The sequence below is a fragment of the Phaseolus vulgaris genome, chromosome 10, assembly GCF_000499845.2.
Source record: "Phaseolus vulgaris cultivar G19833 chromosome 10, P. vulgaris v2.0, whole genome shotgun sequence".
Lineage (NCBI taxonomy): Eukaryota > Viridiplantae > Streptophyta > Magnoliopsida > Fabales > Fabaceae > Phaseolus > Phaseolus vulgaris.
In genome coordinates, this window is record NC_023750.2 from 22,144,286 (window position 1) to 22,165,712 (window position 21,427).

General features: G+C 38.6%; 1 protein-coding gene across 1 annotated transcript; it reads left to right on the forward strand.

Moving 5' to 3' along the window:
• The first annotated feature begins 237 nt into the window (after window positions 1-237).
• On the forward strand, window positions 238-1,290 carry LOC137816921 (uncharacterized). Its single transcript, XM_068620097.1, has one exon. The coding sequence runs from the start codon at window positions 238-240 to the stop codon at window positions 1,288-1,290; it is 1,053 nt and encodes a 350-aa protein (XP_068476198.1).
• Window positions 1,291-21,427: the final 20,137 nt, after the last annotated feature.

A 21,427-nucleotide genomic window follows, 5' to 3' on the forward strand; every position in this document is an offset into this window, starting at 1 on the left:
ATGTCGCGTCAGACGCTCAGAGAATGTCACGTCATCAGAATGCCACGTGGACGATGGGCGAGGCCTTAGTCTTTTTGCTAAAAACAAGTTGTCAGCTCAAGACTGGGGGGCTTGTGTACCGTCCCGTCCCCGGGCGTTGACCAAAGTCAAAGTAAAAGTCAAAGAGTACGTGTGCATGGAAGTAAGAGACACGGAAGGTACAAAACATGCCAAGGAGGGGGATAAGGATGGGTTATCATGATAATTGTAAATCTGAACATAAGAGGGTTAGGGGGTGGCACTAAAGCAAGGTATTTGATGCACATTATAGCTAGAGAGGGAGCGGATTTTGTGTGCCTGCAAGAAACTAAAACGGTCCAGTTCTCGGATGCTAGATGTTACTCGCTATGGGGGGATAACAAAGTTGGATGGTTGCTTTACGAAGGGGATAATGGCGGAGGAAGCTTACTTTCGATGTGGCACACAGATGCTTTTATTTATGACAGCCACGTTATGGGGAAGGGGTTTATTGCCGTGACTGGGAAGTATGTGAAAGCTAACTGCAGGTGTGTGGTGGTCAATGTCTACGCTGCTTGCTTTTTGAGGGAGAAGAAGATCCTGTGGGGGGAGTTATCACGAATCAAAATGGCATCTCAAGATTTGATCTGGTGCTTTAGTGGAGATTTCAACGTTGTTAGAAGCATTTGCGAAAGGAAAGGCGCGACGGAAAGGGTTTCTCAATCAAGTGAAATAAGAGGTTTCAACCGGTTCATTGATACAAACTTGTTGATCGAGCTCCCTTTCGTCGGTAAGCACTTTACTTGGTTCAACTCTAATGGGAGGGCCAAGAGCAGGCTTGATAGAGTCTTGGTATCGGAAGAGTGGATGCAATTGTGGCCAATGTGCAAACAGTATGTGCAACAAAGGGAAGTTTCCGACCACTGTGCGTTAGTAGTAAAGGTTGTGGACAAGGACTGGGGTCCTAAGCCTTTTAGAACTATCGATGCATGGTTATTAGAGAAAGGATTTATGGAGATGGTGAAAGATAGATGGTCTGATTACTGTGTACAGGGGAGTAGTTTCATGAAGGTTAAAGAGAAAATGAAGCGTTTGAAGGGGGATTTAAAAGTATGGAACAGGGACACCTTTGGTAATTTGGAGACATCTAAAAAGAGGATTTTACAGAAGATAGAGGACCTCGATTGCCTAGATTGCAACGGTAATCTGCTGGGAAGTGATAGAATGACTAGGATCGAGTTAGTAGGACAACTCAAGGAGATTGATGTTAAGATTGAGTCTCTTATGTGTTAGAAGACCAGAGTCAACTGGCTCAAGAATGGGGATTCATGTACAAAGTTCTTTTATTCATCTCTGCGATGGAGAAGAATCAGGAATGAAGTGAAGGGTGTCGAGATAGGAGGGTTGTGGTGCGAAGAACCAAGCACGGTACGTGGCGAAGCAAGGAGATGGTTTGAGAATAGGTTCAGAGCAACAAAAGACTTACGGGTAAGACTCGATGCAGTTGATTTTAAGTCTTTATCTATGTCAGACAATCTGAATCTGATCGAGGGATTCACTGAGAGGGAAGTAAGGGATGCGGTGTGGCAATGTGAAGGCTCAAAAAGTCCGGGACCTGACGGGTTCAACTTCAACTTCCTAAAGAAGGGATGGAAGGTAGTAAAGGAAGATTTTATGGGTGTGCTGAAGTTGTTTCATGAAACAGGTTGTATACCGAAGGGATGCAATGCGTCATTCATTGCACTTGTTCCTAAGGTAAAGAATCCCGTGTCTCTCGATCACTTCAGACCTATATCCCTAGTTGGGGCCATGTATAAAATTATATCCAAGGTGCTGGCGGAAAGGATTAAGAAAGTGCTACCCACGATTATTGACGACTGTCAGTCGGCTTTCCTGAAGAATAGGGGGATCTTGGACAGCGTTCTAATGGCTAATGAAGTGGTAGAGGACATCAGACGACGAGGGCAAAGTGGGCTATGCCTAAAGGTCGACTTCGAAAAAGCGTACGACTCGGTTAGATGGGAGTTTCTGTACGATATGATGGGAAAGATGGGGTTTCATAGAAAGTGGATCAGATGGATCCAGGGCTGTCTGGAAAGTGCCTCTATCTCTGTGCTGGTGAATGGAAGCCCGACAGACGAATTTAAACCTGAGAGAGGGTTGAGGCAGGGAGACCCACTTGCCCCCTTTCTTTTTTTGATAGCAGCGGAAGGCTTGTCAGGGTTGGTAAGGCAAGCAGTGAAGGCTAACTTACTATCCGGTTTGAGGGTCGGGAGAAAAGAGGTTGAGATAAGTATCTTACAGTTTGCTGATGACACTCTTTTCTTCTGTGAGGACTCTTTTAGTAATGTGGTGACTTTAAAGGCTATCCTTAGAGGGTTTGAGGTAGCGTCAGGCCTCAAGATAAACTTCCACAAGTCCAGGATTGCAGGTATTAATGTGCATAGGAACAACATCCGCTGCTATTTGAGGACCTTGAATTGTGCGGAGATGACAGTACCTTTCAAGTATTTAGGGCTTGAGGTGGGAGGCAACCCGAGGAGGAAGAAGTTCTGGGAGCCAGTCATTGATAAGTTGGAGAGCAGGCTAAGCACATGGAGAGGGAGGTTCTTATCAATGGCAGGTAGAATCTGTGTTATTAAATCGGTGCTTACAGCAGTACCCCTGTACTACCTTTCCATGTTCAAAGCACCTGTTTCGGTTTGTAAGAACATCAAGCGTATTCAAAGAAGGTTCCTATGGGGCTGGGGGAAGGAAAATAAACCGATCTCATGGGTCAGGTGGGAAAATGTGTGCAAACCAAAACAGGAAGGAGGGCTGGGGATCATAGATATACGTGATTTCAATTATGCTCTGATGGCAAAATGGAAGTGGAGGTGGCTCTCAGATGAAAAAGGAAGATGGAAGGACGTCTTGGAGTCGAAATATGGAGGACGTGGTGAGGGGACTAACCAACCAGTAAAGCTGCAGTCTTGGTGGTGGAGGGACCTACATAAAGTTTGTATGGAGGGAGGAGGAGAGGGATGGTTCCAAGCTGAAATGGGTTGGAGGATAGGGTGCGGTGACAGAGTGAAATTCTGGGATGACGTGTGGGTTGGGAATACCAATCTCAAATCCGCGTTCCCCAGATTGTACACCATATCATGTAATCAGAGTCAAACAGTGGAAGAGGTAGTCATGTGGGAAGGGGACGTCTGGCGATGGAACTTAAGATGGAGGCGGGCCAGGTTCGAGTGGGAGTCGGTGATGGAAACAGACCTAGTCTCATATATTTCTAGGGCTGTCATTACACGGCAGGAGCGAGACACTCGGGTATGGGGGATCAATGATAAGGGGTGTTTCTCAGTGAAATCAGCTTATGCGAGCATAAGAGGAGATGGCACCTGCAATGCTGTTTTTGACCTCCTTTGGAAGGCCAAGGCTTTTCCCTCTGTTCTGACCACTGCGTGGAGGTCCTTACTGGATAGACTACCTACTAGAGAATGCCTGAGTAGGAGGGGGGTGACGACGGAATCCACTTTATGCGAGTTTTGCCATTCTAAAATTGAAACCAGCCATCACTTATTTTTGGAGTGTCAAGTGGTAGTGCGTGTTTGGGACTTATGTCATAGATGGCTAGGCATCCTTTCTGTTCAACACAATGTTCTGAGTAATCACTTTGAAAGTTTCACTTTGATTCAGACCTGATGGCATTTTCATGTGTTCTTCTTGAATCAAAGTAGAAAATAAGGTGCGGAAGCAATGGGTGAGATGATCAAGACCCTCCTAGGAGTTGTGTTGGCCTTGTAGGTGCATGATGAGTATGGTGTTTGAGTGGTTCGGCCAGCTCAAGGGAGAAGGTGAAGTGATTGAAGTTTAGAGCCTAGATTTCTAGGAGAAGTAAAGCTTGTGCACAAAAATGGCAGCATAACCTTACTCAATTAAACTTGAAAATACAAGGTGTAGGCTCCTCCTTTTATAGGCTAAGGAGGACCATAATGCAACCCTAATGCTAGCCAAATGAAATGTAAATGTGAAGCACATGGGTGCACATGGCACATGGGTGCACAAATGAGCACATGGGGAGGGGTGTGTCTAGTTTTTATGCTCACCCCCTCCATGGGCTTTCTAGACCGGCCTTGGTAAATTTAGAGGTTTTTTTAGAAACTCTAAGTTTACCTAGGTTGGTGTTTTAGGTGCAAAAATTAATTCTAAGAAAATTACAAATAAAGTTCCTATGCTAATTTTGACAAGAAATTAAAGTCTACTCTACACTAGAGTTTATGGCATTTGAACATGTAAAAGAACGTCTTCTTGGATCCTCTTGGCCATAACTCTATGGTTGGCCCAAATCTACCCTTTGGTGGGCTTGCATGTGGGCTTGTGCTTGGGCCTCTTCCATCAAGACCAGTAACAAACAAGACTTGATTTGGAAAGGTATCTGGACTGCTATAGTACGTAGTGTATGGGAACATAGGAACTTGGTCACGTTCAAGCAAGGAGTTGTAGATGCTGAAGAGATGTTACAGCAAGCTCAACTGAAATCATGGCTGTGGATGAAGCATAAGGTATGCAGGTTCAATTACTCTTTTGTGGATTGGGTTTTAAACCCAATCTTATGTATCAAGAGCTATAAGTAATGGACCTCCAAAGTAAAGCCCGGTCCAGGAAAGGCAGAAGGGTCTGTGGAAGATTGGAAGATCTGTAGGCCTGCTAGCATTTGTGGTAAGATCGGTGGTTTGTAGGTGCTGTGTTCAATAGGCGCAAGCCAAGGCGCGACTGGGATGGATGGAGGCTATGGTTCTGTGGTTGATCGAAGTTATGCAAAGGTCAACATGATCGCCGATAGACGAAGCGGCGTTCTCCATACGAGTGTAATCGGTGGGCGCCGGTCGTTATACAAGGATAACATGATCGCCGGTCGATGACACGGTGATCTCCATGCGTGGAGTCGGTGGTCGTCGAAGTTATGCAAAGGTCATCGGGGGTCGACGAAGCGGCGTTCTCCATATGTGTGTAGTCGGTGGTCGCCGAAGTTATACAAGGTTAACATGATCACCGGTCGATGAAACGGCGATCTCCATGCGTGCGTAGCTGGTGGTCGTCGAAATTATGCAAAGGTAAACATGACTTCCATGGTCGATGAAATGGCGATCTCCATGCGCTAGTCGGTGGTCGCCGAAGGCAAAGGTAAACATGATCGCCGGTCGATGAAACGGCGATCTCCATGCGTGCGTAGTTAGTGGTCGTCGAAATTATGCAAAGGTAAACATGACCTCCATGGTCGATGAAATGGCGATCTCCATGCGCTAGTCGGTGGTCGCCGAAGGCAAAAGTAAACATGATCGCCGATCGATGAAGCGGCGATCTCCATGAGCGCGTAGTCGGTGGTCGGTGAAGTTGTGTATCATTGCCGTATTCGAAGAACGGAAGATCAGGTACTGAAAATCACCGAGGTAGACACATCGCCGGGTTTGTGTTGGTTCGATAAAGATGTCTGTTAACCTTAATAAGAGCAATGAGATGGGGATTTCCCGAGTGGATCCTCCTCGAGAGCAGGGTTTACTTAGGTCAAAGCATACAAGGCGAGAAGCATTGGCGGCAGGCGATCTTGCTTGGGTATATTTTTGGGCATGTTTTTCTCACTTTAAGGTTGTTTTGCTCCAACCATAAAGGAGAGATAGGAAGTCCTTTTGTGGTCTCTATATATGGGTTGGGATACCCCTGAAGTATCCCCTTTAATTTTATTTATTCATTGCTGATAAAAAAAAAAAACCTGACTTGTGAAGTACCCACGCCACCTCTGGGAGGAAAGTAGATACACTCCCAGGGCGAGTGACTAGAGGTTGGGGTGCATGAGTTGACACCCAGAAAGTCACCCCCTTGCGTCAGGAGGGCTTGCACGATGGATTAACCCTAAGTTGGGTTACGACGCTATAGGGCCCTCCACGTAGAGTAGCGATCAAGTCAGAAGAACACGTGCAGTAAGCACATAACATCAATGTTTTCCTGAAAGTTTGCTAAGGTATGCTTTAATTTAGTTTACGTTTCGAACGCTTTAAAACACTTTAAACGCTTTAAATGCTTTGAACGTTTTAAACGCGTTGAACGTTTTTATACGCTTTAAATGCGCTTTAAGACGCTTTAAATGCTTTAGATGTTTAAAAGGGGCTTTAGACGTTTGAGACAGGGATCTAGTTTTCACAGTTTACACACACACTCTAGTTGGTTGCTCGCGAACCCACTGTACGCACATGCAATTAGGGTGAAATCAGTTACTCAGTTATTCGACCACCTTCAGAACATCCATTCACGGTGTTCCGATACGGAGGTGTCCCCTTTGATGTTTCTCACTAGCTGACTTGATCGTCGGAGTGCAAACGGCCGCGAGGGCGCCCCTTTGTTCACTTCTTTTCAGGTACTCACAGACGGTGCAGAACGAAGGTGCCCTAAGCTGACGAGGATAAGCCACGCACGAAGACGTCCCTGGTCAACAGGCGAGAACACCAATATAGAAAACAAGCAGAAACTGGTATCAGAAATTCAATCGGTTGAAATTACGATTCAATCGGTTGTTTATGACAACGGAAAATACAAACAATTAATGAGAGAAGAGATAGAGAGAATTACACTTAGAGTTTAGGGAGGATTGAAGATTTGAAGTAAAGGAGAATAATTTGAGCCAAAAAGAGAAAGCTAAAAGGTCTTAGAATGGAAAAAGATGCAAAGAAAGATTGAGCCCTTTTTATGTTTTATCACTTAGCCCATTAGCGCGACACAGGAAGTGACCTAACCCTAGAAAACTAGGATAAATAGGGGGCTAGAGGCTCAACCCTAGTGTGCCAGATTGAGAGAAAAACACCATAAAGTGAATTGTAACCCAATTGGGAGAATGGAAGGTGCTAGAAGTATGCGTGGCTAATTCTACCCTTTGGGATTGGGAGTAATATACTCAAACTCTTATGTATTGAGGTGATATCTTATATATTAATATTCAGTTCTTGATTGATTATTGGTATTGTTGTTTTACTTTTAACTTTTCGTGACAAGTTGAGAATCTTAGATATGAAGGAGACGTATTTTTAGGGTTCGAACCTAAACATCAATACTTAACATATTTGTGTGCTAGAGATAGACTTGAAATGTTAATTGCCATTAACGTCTGATTGTGATTTCTAAGTTGTTTTTATAATTATGTGAGAGATCGATATTTAGGAAACATTCTTAAGAATTTTATATGCGAGAGATCGATATAAATGAATTTTCTACGGGCATCAATTTCAATAAAAGAACTTAATATTGACATGCTAATCAAAATACATGAGAGTGAGAGAGATGAAACCTAATCCCTATTTTTTCAACTTAAGAAACTAATTCTTTGTTTGTTTTCTTATTGATCATTGCCAACACACAATTCAATACTCTTTTTATTGTTTTGTTGTTATATTTAGCGAATATTGTACTTGATAATTCACTATTCCTTGTGGGATCGATATTCATCCTTAGGGATAATTATTACTTCTGAAAAATGCGGCGCACTTGCCGTAAAAAGTCATCAGTTTTTACTCATATTTTCCTTAAAATCTCAATCCTAAAACTAAAGTGTCACCTAAATGAACAATCCTAAACTCAACTCACATCATGTGGTATAAGAGCTTAGGTTCTTGAGATTATTTTGCCTTGAGTTGATTAACACCTTACAATTTCTTTACATTCTAGAACCTTTAATTCTTGTCTTTAAATTCAAGTACCTTTACTTTCTTGTCTTTAAATTCAAGTACCTATAAATTATTGTCTTTATTTTCTTGCATTTTATTTTCCAGCCCTTTATTTCTTGCAAAAAAAATTTCGGCCATTTTATATTCATATCATTTTTCGCTTTTGGATATGTTTCAAAAATCAACAAATCCCTGCCGGGTCATTTATTGTCTAAGTTCAAGAAGGGGGGGGGGTGAATTGAACTTTTAAAATTTTTCGCAAACAGTACTGTTTTTTAGTAATCCTGAGAAAAAGAACAAATTAATTTAAAAAAGAATAGATTTATTTTCTGATTACTTTATCCAATCCAGAAACTTGACCAGATTAGATTGAGATTAAATGAGTGATTTTCCAGAACAATGTAAGCACCTTGAAAAGAACATAGATTAAGAAAGATTTTACACCAAGAAATCCAAATTTGAATCTTTAAGAACAATCTTGAAAAGAAAGTGATTCTTGAACAAAATTATTTTAGAGAGCTCATTACTTTCTTTAATAAGCCAACACAAAGATTTAGATATCCAAAAGTAATCAAGAACTATTCCAAAATCTTGAAGAACAGTATGTGACAACCCCAAAAGAACATATTTAATTTCAAATCAACAGATTTATTTTATTTCAGATTATCAGTTTTGCAGAATTGAGTGCAGAGATTGAAAAGAAAAAAAGGCACACACAGTTTATATTGGTTCACTCATCAAGATCTACATCCAGTCCCACCTCACACCAAGGTGGAATCCACTAAATCAAACCAAAACACTTACAAAACTCGTGGTTCTTGAACCCTTCAAGAACAAGACATACAATTCTAAAAAACAACCACTATTTCAACAGCTCTTACACTTCAAGAAACCATATCAAAAAGTGCCTTTACAATCACCTTTACACAAGAAAGAATAAGAAAAGATGCAAGAAACCTAAAGCAACAACACTTTTCTACAGCACAACAATGACAAAATCTGAAACCCTGACCAAGGCACACAATGAACAAACACCCTTGAATTTCTTTAAGAGAACCTTTCAAAAATCATTCAAAGCTTTTATCTTTCACCGAAAACTCTTTTATCTGTGTTCAAAAATGCGATAGATCTTTTTTTCATGGGAGATGTGCCTCTCTTTATATAGAAAACGGTTTATAACAATTTTTCAAAAAATAGTTATGAAAAGAACAGGTTAAAGTTAAAATAAATGGATTGTTTTTGGAAAAAGCAAAAGATGATTTCCAAATCACTTTCAGCTCAGCTTAACGGTAATAAAAGGGATTAAACAAACTTTTTGGTGCCAAAACTGAATTTTGAAAAAGCTTTAATAAAAGAGCACTAGTGCAGAAATAATTTGTTGTTTTATAAAATAACAGATTTATATTTGTGCAGAAAACTGATTTTGAAAAAACTTAAGGTAGATTTTGAGAAACCTTTTAAAGAACTTCTTGTGTTGAGGCTCACTACCTTGGTTAGGGATATGAGGTAGATCACAATGCAAAAGACTACCTTAAACAACCTCTATCCTATATTGACCACTCATTACAATATCATAAACCTTCAAAGCTATTTTCTATATCAAACACACACTATGACATGTTGTGAAGAAATATCTTCAATCTTCAACAATCCCTACTAACCCAATTAAACTCTGACAAACAAAAACCTAATACGCAGTCTGAGAAAGAAAAAAAAAACATGATAGAAGGGGTAATAGTAGTAGTAGCAATGATAGTAAGAACCATAAATAATTATAAAAATAGTACCTAATGGAACTGGTGAAAGCAAACTCACTCCACCCCTGCTGCTCGCCTTCCCACTTCAAAAGGTGACGCCGATGTAGGGCCCTCCACCGTGAGCGTAAAAAACCAGACTCTTAGGCCTGACAGCGCCGGCAAGGTGGATTATCTGCACCGTCCGGAACCAACGTCAGGCAACAACGGTGGAGTTGTGCAGAATAATAAGGTTTCAAAGGGTTTTAGAAAATTTTGGAGGATGGAACGAGAATAGGGATTTGAAAGTTTAAATTTTGAGTAAGTCTGGGAAATTAAATCTTATGAGGAAATAGAACAAATATGATGGAGGGAACCAAACATATAAGTTTTCTTGTTTGTTTTAATATTTTAAATTTTTAAATTTTAGTTTTTTCATTGATTTTAATTCCCGCCAAGTACAATCAATAGTTTTACCCACCAATTGATCACTAACAAAAGCAAAAGTTTCACACTCATTAAATTCGTACGTAATGATCCGTATGTAATGTTTACTTTACATACAAATCCAAATTTGTATATAAAGATGTATGTAATGCTCACTTTACATACGGATCTGGATCCGTATGTAACGCTCACTTTACTTACGGATTCGAATCCATATGTAATAATCGGTATGTAAATAAAAATTTTCTTGTAGTGATCCATGATCTCTTGCAAAAATGGCTTGGGACTACCTCTCGAGGGCAAGTTCAAATATCGTTCCCTGGTGGAACTTCGGTCATGTTGGTGCAGTCTTTTATGTAGATCCTCATTGGTTTTGTGCAACTATTCATTGGCTTGCGCTTGCTTCTCCATAGCTACCCGGGGATTTCTGCCATCAGACGATCTTGCAAAAGCTCTTGCTCAGCTCTGGCTACCACTCGTAACCTCTCCTGCTTGGCCTTGACTTCTTCTTGGATTCGTTCTTGGCTCCGCTCTTGCTCTCGTTTGTGCTGTAAGGTAGGGGCATCACTTCCTTCAGATCCTAGCAGTCCTTGCCTTGTGTTTCTCATCATGTCGGAAGGCCCAATCAGGAATGTGGATGGGATCAGGTTTTATCGTGCCCCACGGTGGGCGTCAAATGTTGAGAGGACTGGACGGAGAGATCCGCTTCTAGTCTATCTTCTCTGGGTGCACTGGAACAACGCTCCACTGGGAAAGAGAGGGCTCTACCTATTGATCAGACTGATGATTTTCTACAGCAAGTGCATCACATTGTCCGAAGTTATAATTATCCCTAAGGATGAATATCGATCCCACAAGGAAAAGTGGAATTATGAAGTACAAAATTCGCTAAATATAAAGACAGAATAATAAAAAGTGTGTTGAAATTGAATGAGTTGGCTATGATAAATAAGAAAACAGACAAAGAATTTGGTTGCTTCAAGTTGGAATAATAGGGATTAGGTTTCATCTTTCTCACTCTCATGTATTTTGATTAGCATGTTAATATTAAGTTCTTTGATTGACGTTGATGCCCGTAGAAAATTTATTTATATTGATTTCTCGCATATAAAATTCTTAAGAGTGTTTCCTATATATAAATTTATCTCATATTTATAAAAACAACTTAGAATCACACTAAGATGTTAATGGTAATTAACATTTCAAGTCTATGTTTAGCACTCAAATATGTTTAGTGTTATTGTTTAGGTCAAAACCCTAAAAATACCTCTCAGTCAGATTTAAGATTCTCAAACTATCACAATGGTTTAGAAGTAAAACAACAATGCCAATAATCAATCAAGAACAAAATATTAAATATTTAAATACCACCTCAATATATAAGAGTTCGAACAAATTACTGCCAATCCCAAAGGGTAGAATCAGCCACGCATACTTCTAGCACCTTCCATTCTCCCAATTGGTTACAATTCACTCAAATGTGTTTTCCTCTCAATATGGCACCCTAGAGTTATGCCTCTAGCCTCCTATTTAACCTAATTTTCTAGGGTTAGGTGACTTCCTATGTCGCACTTATGACTTTAATGATAAAAACATAAAAATAGCCCAATTAATCTGATGCATTCTCGTTGCTGAGTTGTAATTTTTTCTCTCTTCTATGCGTTCTAGGCCTTTCAACTTTCTCCTTTTAGCATATATCAATCTTCATTAGTCCAAATCTCCATTCTTCCCTAGAAACATGCAATTAACACCAAATTTGGGAACAAAATGCTTTTAGTCAAATAAAGATCATAAAAAATCTAAAAAGGTATACATTCTTAAATTAGGGATTATTTTATATGTAAATTAGCAATTAATACTCATAAGTGCCTATATTTTGATATGAAATATTACAAAATTTACGCACTTATCACACACTCCGACGATCAAGTTAGTGAGAGCATACAAAATAATAATCAGTTTCAGTCTCAAGTATTTGGAAACAGCATACCTTTACCAAAGGTCTCAGGCCCCTTTTACAGTGATCCCTTTAATAACTTTCACTCACGAGCATATAATCTCAACTGAAAGCATATATAACAGAAAAATATTCTGCCTACGGGCACCTTTACTCACGGTGCTAACAACAGAAGAGAATCTTGTGCACCTTTATTCAGGGGTGCTCGCTACTTATTTAACAACTTTATTAACATATATATTCAACTAACAATTTTATATTAACATATATATTCAACTAACAACTTTATATTAACATATATATTCAACTAACAACTTTACATTAATATATATATTCAACTAACAGCTTTATATTAACATATATATTCAATTAACAACTTTATATTAACATATATTCAACTAACAACTTTATATTAACATATATTTAACGGACGACTTTATATTAACAAATGACCTAACTTAATATTTTCTCTACTTTAATTATTCTTTCCCGAGCTTACCATTAAAACTAGGTCAAGCTCAAAACCCGCCTTTTGGGTCCAAAGCTGAGCTGACGATACCTAAATGCTAGGATAGAGGTCCCGAGCATTCCTGTCCAATACAACGACCAAAATGGTCACCAAATAAAAATGACAGCGAAAACCCTAGTCGCAAAGCATTTAACGACCAAATTATAAATTGGTCACTAATTTGGGACCGAAAATTTGGTGGCTAAATCGATCGTAGAAAATTTGGTCACCAAATTTCAGGAACCAAATTACAAACCGAAATTTCGATGACTAAATTGGTCGAAAAAAATTTAGTCACCAAAATTCATGAACCCAATTAGTGACCAAATTTTTATAAAATATACGTGGCTAAATTTGTGGTTGAAATAGAAGGTGATAACAACCACTATTTTCGGTTGCTAATGAATTAAAATAATTAATGAAAAAAAAAACTTGTGGTGGCTAATTCGGTGACTAAATGGAGACCGCAATAACGACCAATTTTGTCTCGGTCGCTAAACAACAACTTTGTAGATATAGCCACCAAATTAGTTTTGGTGGCTATTTTTATATGTATTATTAATGCCTATTTAAAATGGTATTTTGACCATTTTATGAAAAAAAATTCAAACCTGCTTATAACTACTCAAAATTCAATCAAGCTAAATAGGAATGAACTCCAAATATATAGTTTAAGAAGGAGTTGTACACAAATTAAAAGTAAATCATATTACACAACAAAAACTATTGAAAACTAGTTAAAAACTCAAATCTATTATATAATTTATCATATAAGTAATCTTCTTTTGAACTGTCATATCTAATGTGGTTTCCTTTATGATATCCACTAATAGTAAAATCTGAAAACCTTGATATGTGATTATTCATTTGAATTACCTTTCCGTATAAGTTTTCCTTTGTTTCCGTATAAGTTTTCCTTTGTGGAAGATGTCCATAGACAACAACCTAATTACATCAACATGCTCACCTCTTGCTGCATGATGGAAAGGTAAGAAAATAATCACAAGGCAATGATGGGGAGCAAATCAGGAGACATTCATCGAACATGATAAGTATAGAAATGCATATTGAAATTGGCATTTAGAAAGTAGCCAAGTAAAAACTCAATTTTTTTGAAGGGTTAAGAAAAACTCAGTATCACCCTCAGAATCAACTGAGAACATTAATTTTAGTATTGTTTTAATTTTTTCTAAATAATATTTAATTAACGTGAATAATTTGATTATTTAATTACATTACCTAAAATCATAACAATAAAACTTACAACATTACATTAAACTACTTTTTAAAAACATTCAAATAAAAAAAATAAAAAAATGTGCTACTAAGTATAGTTTTATAAAATAAAAAAATATGCTAGCTGACCTGATTAAAAAAATTAAAATGGAATGAAATTATGTTTAGCAGTATGACTTTACGGGAAAAAAAATATTAAATTGTGTTTTGTACCGCGACTTTAAGGGATATAAAAAACTTTTCAAATTCAAAATGAGTTTTGGAACATAATTCTTCATTTAATATGTGTTTCCAAACACGAATTTTGCACTTCTTTTAAAATCTGCATATTCTGGTAAAGTCTAGATATAGTTGCACCATTCTTATAAAATTTCTGGGATCTACTATGATAAAATTTCATTTAATAGATAAGTTGAGTGACTTCACTGCGTGCTTTTACTAAAAATATAAATAATTGGACTATTTATTTAAAATTAAAAGTTTAAATATTATTTTATTTAAATATAAAAAAATAATGTTTATTTTAAAATTAAATGTGATTTATTGGAAGCAAGTATAATTTTTTTTAAAAGAATAAATTATTGAGATAAAAAGACTTTTTGCCCTTTCGTACAGCTCTTCAGTTATACGCAACCAGTTTCAATAAAACTAGTGATGTTTATTTCCATATTTTTTTCTCAGAGCTTTGGTTGTTTTTATTTTCATTTATTTTGAATAATATTATAAATCATAATAAACACAGTATATGGTGTTTTCATACATAAGAAGCAACAGATATATTATTACGTTACCTCCTTCAACTAAAAATATTGATTATTTGAAAATCAACACACCAAATTACATTATTCCTATGCATTACTATTTTACAAAAATGCCCTTGTTACATAAGTAATTCAACACTTAAAAGAAGTTATATTTTGACATAGGAAAATAATTTTTTTACAACCAACTTATTATTATTATTATCATTATTACAATTTAAAGCTTAATCCAGATAAGTGTGCATTTGGGATAGAAACAAGGAAGTTCTTTGGCTTTCTACTAACTGAAAGGGATATAGAAGTGAACCCTGACAAATGCACGATAGTTATAAGGATGAGGAGCTCGACCAATGTGAAGGAGGTGCAACAACTAATCGGGCGCATGGTCGCCCTCTCATTTCTTGTCTGCCAGTGGAGACAAGGGGTACCACTACTTCCAATTTCTTAAGAAGAACAACCATTTTGTGTGTACTAGTGAATGTGAGGAAGCTTTCACCAAGTTGAAAGAATACTTGGCCAGTCCCCATGTTCTTCGTAAGCCAATCCCAGGTCCCGTATTCGTCTTTATTTTTCGATTACAGATCGGGCAGAGACCAGAGACTCGGTACCAAGCTATCAAGAAGGCTACCCTAGTTGTGGTGTTCACACCTCGACGACTTCGCCATTATTTTCAGAGCTTCACCGTTATTTTCATGACCGATCTTCCCATACGTAAGGTCCTCCAAAATTATGATATAGCAGGTCAGATGGTCAGCTGGCCAGTTGAGCTGTCCAAGTTTGATATACAGTATGAGCCACGAGGGCCAATCAAAGGTCAGGTGTACGCAAAATTTATGGTGGAACTTTCATCCAAAGACTCTCAGCTTGATCCTAATGACTTTCAGTGGGTTATTCAGTAGATGGATCCTCCAACCAACAAGGGGAGTGGGGCTGGGGTCATTTTAGAGGGACAAAGCGGGCTATTAATCGAGCAAGCCCTGAGGTTCGCGTTTAAGGCAAGCAAAAGCCAAGCTGAGTAAGAGGCCTTGATAGCAGGGATGTTGCTAGCCAAGGAATTGGGAGCTTGGAGTTTGCTGGTGAAAAGTGACTCGTTGCTTGTCACTAGGCAAGTCATGGGTGAGTATCAGGCCAATGATCCGCAGCTAGTGTCATATCTCAGGTACGTGATGATCTTGAAAGCAACCTTTTGTATGTTCGACCTCGTTCACGTTCCTAGAGATAAGAACTCCCGAGCAGATCTGTTGTCTAAGCTAGCTAGCTTAGGGAAGGGAGGTCGGAAGAGGTCAGTAATCCAGGAGACATTAAAGTCACCCAAGACAGCTGAAGAAGGATCGATTGAGATTGACCATGTGGAGGTCATAGGGATCAACTCAGAAAAGGGGAGAAGACATAGGTTGATGATTCAAGAAACCCTGAAAGTCCCAAAAATAACCTCCTATGGGTTATTGGGGGACGAGTTTCTTGAAGTTTTACAGGTCGACGCCCCAGAGACTTGGATAACACCCTACAAGCGTTACCTTGCTAATGGGTTACTTCCCGCCAAGCCCATGAAGACCAAGATTGTTAAAAGGAATGCAGGGGGTACACCTTGATAGATGGAAATCTTTTTCGTCACGGTTATACCCACCCAATCCTTACATGTGTAAGTGGAGATCAGTGCGTTCGCATAATGGCCGAGCTTCATGAAGGCATTTGTGGCAGTCACTTAGGAGGACAAGTTCTCTCGTTGAACGTCATCCGAGTTGGGTATTAATGGCCGACCATGAAGGAGGATTACCTACAATGCTATGAGCAATGTTAGAAGCACACTAATTGGTGCCACGCACTACCCGAGGATTTGCGGTCAATTTGTAGCCTGTGGCCTTTCCATACATGGGGAATAGATATTTTAGGCCCTTTCCCTTTGGTGATAAGCCAGATGAAGTATCATTGTGGCCATTGAATACTTCACAAAGTGGATTGAAGTCGAGCCAGTTGTACAAATAACTGCTCACAAGGTACAAGATTTCGTATGGAAGAACATTGTGTGTCGTTTTGGGATTCTGAGGCACCTAGTGTCCGACAACGGGACCCAATTTGCTAGCCAAAAGTTGGGTAAGTTGTGTTCGGAGCTCAGAATAAAGCAGATATTCGCCTCAGTGGAACACCCTCAAATGAATGACCAGGTTGAGTCAGCTAACAAGATCTTATTGAGAGGGTTGAAGAGGAAGCTAGAAAAAGCAAAGGGAACTTGGTCAGAAGAAGTTCCCAGAATCCTGTGGGTTTATCACACCACCCCACAATCAATAACCAAAGAGACGCCTTTCAGTTTTGTATATGGGTCAGATGCCATGATACCAGTGGAGATACAAGAGAATACTCCTCGGTTCCAAAGCTTTGTTGTTGAGGAATCTAACGAAGGAAGGAAGGTAAACTTGGATTTGTTGGACAATGTGCGTGAACATGCTCGTATTAACTCAGGCTTTGAAGAGAAGGGTGAAGCTAAAGCAAAAGAGCAAGATGAAACATCGGTAGTTCAAGGTTGCCGACTTAGTGATGCGAAAGGCCCATCCCTACCAGTTAGAAATCAAGTTATCTCCGAAGTGGACTGACCCGTTTCGCGTAGTCGAGGTGCTTGGAAATGGAGCATATAGGCTAGAAACCCTGGAAGGGGGAGCCATTTCTCGAACGAGGAACGTGGCAAACCTCAAGTTTTAATTCATTTAAGAAATTTCTTTTTAATGCTTTCTTTTGAACAATGTGATGTTTAAGGTGATGCTTTTTTTTTCCCTTGAAAGGGTTTATTAACGAGGTCATCTAGTGATAAATTTGTTCTTGGAAGATGGTGCATTAGTTTTGTTGATTTACTTGAGTTAGCACACGGTAAGTTGACCTTTCTTGGCGTGAGTACATATACTCTAGCATAGGCACCCTGGAGATAACATTGTTTGTTGATTTATTTGAGTTAGCACACAGTAAGTTAACCTAGCTCGGTGTAAATACGTATACCCGAGCATAGGCGCCCTGCGAGAGTACTTTATTTGTTGATTTACTCGAGTTAGCACAAGGTAAGACGACTTACGAGGTGTAAGTACGTGTACTAGAGCATAGGCGCCCTGTGAGACTGGTTTGCCTAGTGGTTCACTTGGTTTGGAGTTAGGTAAGACGACCTAGCTCGGTGTCAATACGACTACCTGAGTATAGGTGCGTTGTGATGGAGTATGCCTTCATTTGATTTGCAATTTCTTTGGGGGAGTGGCGAAAGCATCAATGAAGGAAGGTGAACAAGGAGCTCACGTAGAGCTTGTGGATTCCTTGAAGGTGCATGCTAGGCGTGGAGAGTGAGTGGTGAGGCCATCTCACTTGGAATAGGTGAAAATTGAAGACTAAATGTCTATCCTAGAGAGGTAGGAGACAAGGAGTGAAATTGGCAAATATTTTGGCAGCAATTCACTCTATATTAATCTTGAGAAATTCATGAACCAAGCACCTCCTTTTATAGCAATGGAGGGCCAGAATTTGAATAGCCAAATACAAGTGAAACTAAAGCTAAATTCAAATGGAGTTTGCATTTGAATTTGGCGCCTATTTTTGGACATAACACATGGAGCATGTGATGGAAAGCTTTTAGCACATGTAAAACATGTGGAACATGTGTACTCTTCTCCATGGCTTAGTCATAACCGACCTTGGTTAAATTAGGTTTTAAGGAACCCTAATTTAACCTAGGTTGATTTTTAGGTGTCAAATTTCATCTAAGGAAAAATAACAAATAAAATTCCTAATCTAATTTTAACAAGAAAATAAATTCTACTCTACACTAGAGTTATGGCATCTTTGAACATATATTGGGAAGTTTCTCTGCCATCAGTAGCTGTATTCCAGTCGTCTTGAACCTTCTTTGCCATAACTCTAGTAATTGGCCCTGATCTTCTATTTGTTGGGTTTGTACTTGGTCTTTTGCTTGGGCCTCTTCCATCATCCCCTCCCTCTTGAAAAGGATTTGTCCTCAAATCCAATGCTTCTGCCTCTTCATCTTCACTACCTACAAAAGGGTTAAATCCATAACATTGAAAGTAGTATGTACTGTATATTCTTTAGGCAGGTCTATTTGATATGCATTATTATTGATTCTTTTGAAGACATGGAAAGGACCATCTTCTCGGGGACTAAGTTTGGATTTACTCTTAGTAGGGAATCCATCCTTTCTAAGTTGAAACCAAACCCCATCTCTGATGAGAATCAAATAAAGGAGGCTTTTATTAATGGAGGAAGAGGACATCCACCCTCACATTTGAAGTTTTTCCTTCTAGTCTTCTCAAAATTAAAAGAAGACATAAAATAAAGATGAGGCCCAAGCCCAAAGCCCAAGCCCAAGCCCAAGAAGGCCAAAGCCCAAAGAGCCCAAGTCCATCCCATGAGGGGCAAGGCCAAGCTTTGAAATACTCTTGTATAGTTTTAGGAGGTGTGGTTATTAAATAAAGGAGTGTGAAAAATGTAAAATAAAGTCACATTGTCCATGTGACTTAGGAGAGTGGTGTAGGTGTAGTTTTTAGGAGGTGTCATAGTAGAAAAAGGTCACACCTCCCATGTGACTTGTTTTTGGTGGGAATTTCAAATGAGTTTATTTGAATTTTCCCACCTATTTTTCAGCACCTCTAGGCTATAAATAAAGGTGCTTAGCTTGTACAATTCAGATTTGAATTTATCTAAAGAAACTATACTCAAAATTGGAGTGAGCATTGGAGAGCTTTTGAACCTTCTTCTCTAGTCTTATCTTGAAGGATCATGGTTTCCTCAAGTGGCGGCTTGCACACTCATCTAGGAGCATCCATACTTCTAGTGGCGTGATCATCCAACCATTCTTCCATCTTCATGAGTATTCTCTTCTCCTTCCTTTCTTCTCTTGTTAATTTCCTTGTCTTAGCTTGTTTCCTAGTTGTTTTGGTTCGGCAATTTCAGCTTGTTATTGTCTAGCTATGGTTCATTTGTGTTCTTGGCTGTTTTTCATCTTTTCTTCTTCAATTCCAGCAATTTGATTCGGTACCTTACTGTTTTGTTTTGTTAATTAGTGTTTTTGCCTTTCCTCCATCTCTTTTGGTTCAATTTGACAATATATGGAACATCCAAATGAGTTTGGGATTTGGTACTAGTTTTTGGTGAGTTCTTGTCTTAGAACATTGATCCAACTCTAAGAAAAGTGCCTAAATAATGTCCAGCTCAAGGTGATTCCTAAGAATGTCAAAAATCATTCTCTATATGGCTAGTGGAATCACATCAATCTCCTTCCTAAAAAATTATCTCTCTCTTCCTCTTATTGCTATGTGTTAAATATTTCTTTGTTTGTTGTTGTATTTGTTCTTTAATCCTTTCATGCGTTTTCTTAACAAATTCAGCTTTTGTTACTCATTCCTTAGGCACAAATTCTTGTGGATTAGGAAGTGGCAACAAATCTAAAGGAGTAAGAGGATTAAACCCATATACAACTTCAAATGAAGAAATATTAGTAGTTTTATGAACTACCCTATTGTATGCAAATTCAATATGGGAAAGGTACTCATCCCTAGATTTGTGGTTGTCTCTCATGATTACCCTAGGCATAGTAGAAAAAGATATATTTTCAACTTCATTTTGACCATTCGTTTGAGGATGATAAGAAATTGAAAATTTCAACTTAGTTCCAAGTTTTTCCAAAAGAATCCTAAAAAAATGGCCTACAAGTTTTGGATCTCTATCTAAAACTATGCTTTGAGATAAACCATGAAGTTTTACCACTTCTCTAAAGAAGAGCCTAGAGATATTATTAATATCATCCACTTTATGGCGTAAAATGAAATGTGCTATCTTGCTAGGCCTATCCACAACCATAAAAATGGAATCAAAACCTTTTGTTGTCCTAGGAAGTTTTAATATAAAATCTATGCTTTTGTCTTCCCATGGAGCACTTGCGAAAGGTAAAGGAGCATAGAGTTCATGAGACATTTCCTTAGAGTTAGTTTTTAAACAAGAAATACATCTATGGTAATGTCTTTGAACATCTTTCCTCATGGGTCGCCAAAAGAATTTTCCTTTTAAAAGCTCTAGAGTTTTATCAACTCCAAATTGGCCCATGAGTTCTCCTACACGAGACTTTAATTTTTTTATGTGTTCCTTTACAAAACAGGAGGTCTAAAGGTTGCTCAGAAAGAAGTATCTTTTCTATTTTGTTTTCAATTTTTCTTCTTTCTAAATAACCTTGTGTCAAGGAACACTCTTTTCCCACGCCTATTTTTTTTAAGGGCTTTTTCTTGATTTTCTACTTCTTTCTATTTTCTCTCACTTTCTTCACTCTCACTAGTTTCTTCTTCTTGGCTAATATATTCATCTTTGTTCCTTAAGATCATAGTTCTTTCATTGGGACACTACGATGTTAAATGACCCTTACCAAGACATTTAATACACTGAATTTATCTAGCTCGAGTGTGTGAGATATGCTCGTATTTGGATAGGTTTGGGGAAGGTTCTAGAGATGTTTCTTTGATATGCTCTTCCCCTCTTTGGGACTCATCCTTGTCATAAGATACAGAGTATGAACTTTGTTTTTGACTTGATTGTTTTCTCAAAATTTGTTTTTGAACTTTAATGCTAAGTTGAATCAAGTCATCTAAATCTCTATAAGGTAAAAGTTCAACTTTGTTTCTTATCTCAAGTTTGAGACCACTTAAAAACCTAGATATGTGGTATGGTTTTCTTCATTAATCCCTGCCCTTATTATATATAACACCATTTTTTGCCAATATTCTTCTAGACTTAGATTTTTTTGATGAATTCTTCGGAGCTTGTCCATCAACTTTCTATTGTAGTAGGAGGGAATATGGCGGCGTCTTAAGGATCCCCTAAGATCATTCCAATACTCTATGGGAGGGTCCTTATGAAGGCGCCTTTCTCTCTCAAGGGCAGTCCACAAATACATAGCATTACCTTGGAAGCTTAGGGTGGCTAAGGGTACCTTTCTTTCCTTACTTACTCTATGGCAAGCAAACAATTGTTCTACCTTCATTTCCCAATCTAGGTAAGCTTATACATTTTCTTTCTCATGGAAATAAGGTAGATCTACCCTAACCTCCTTAGTG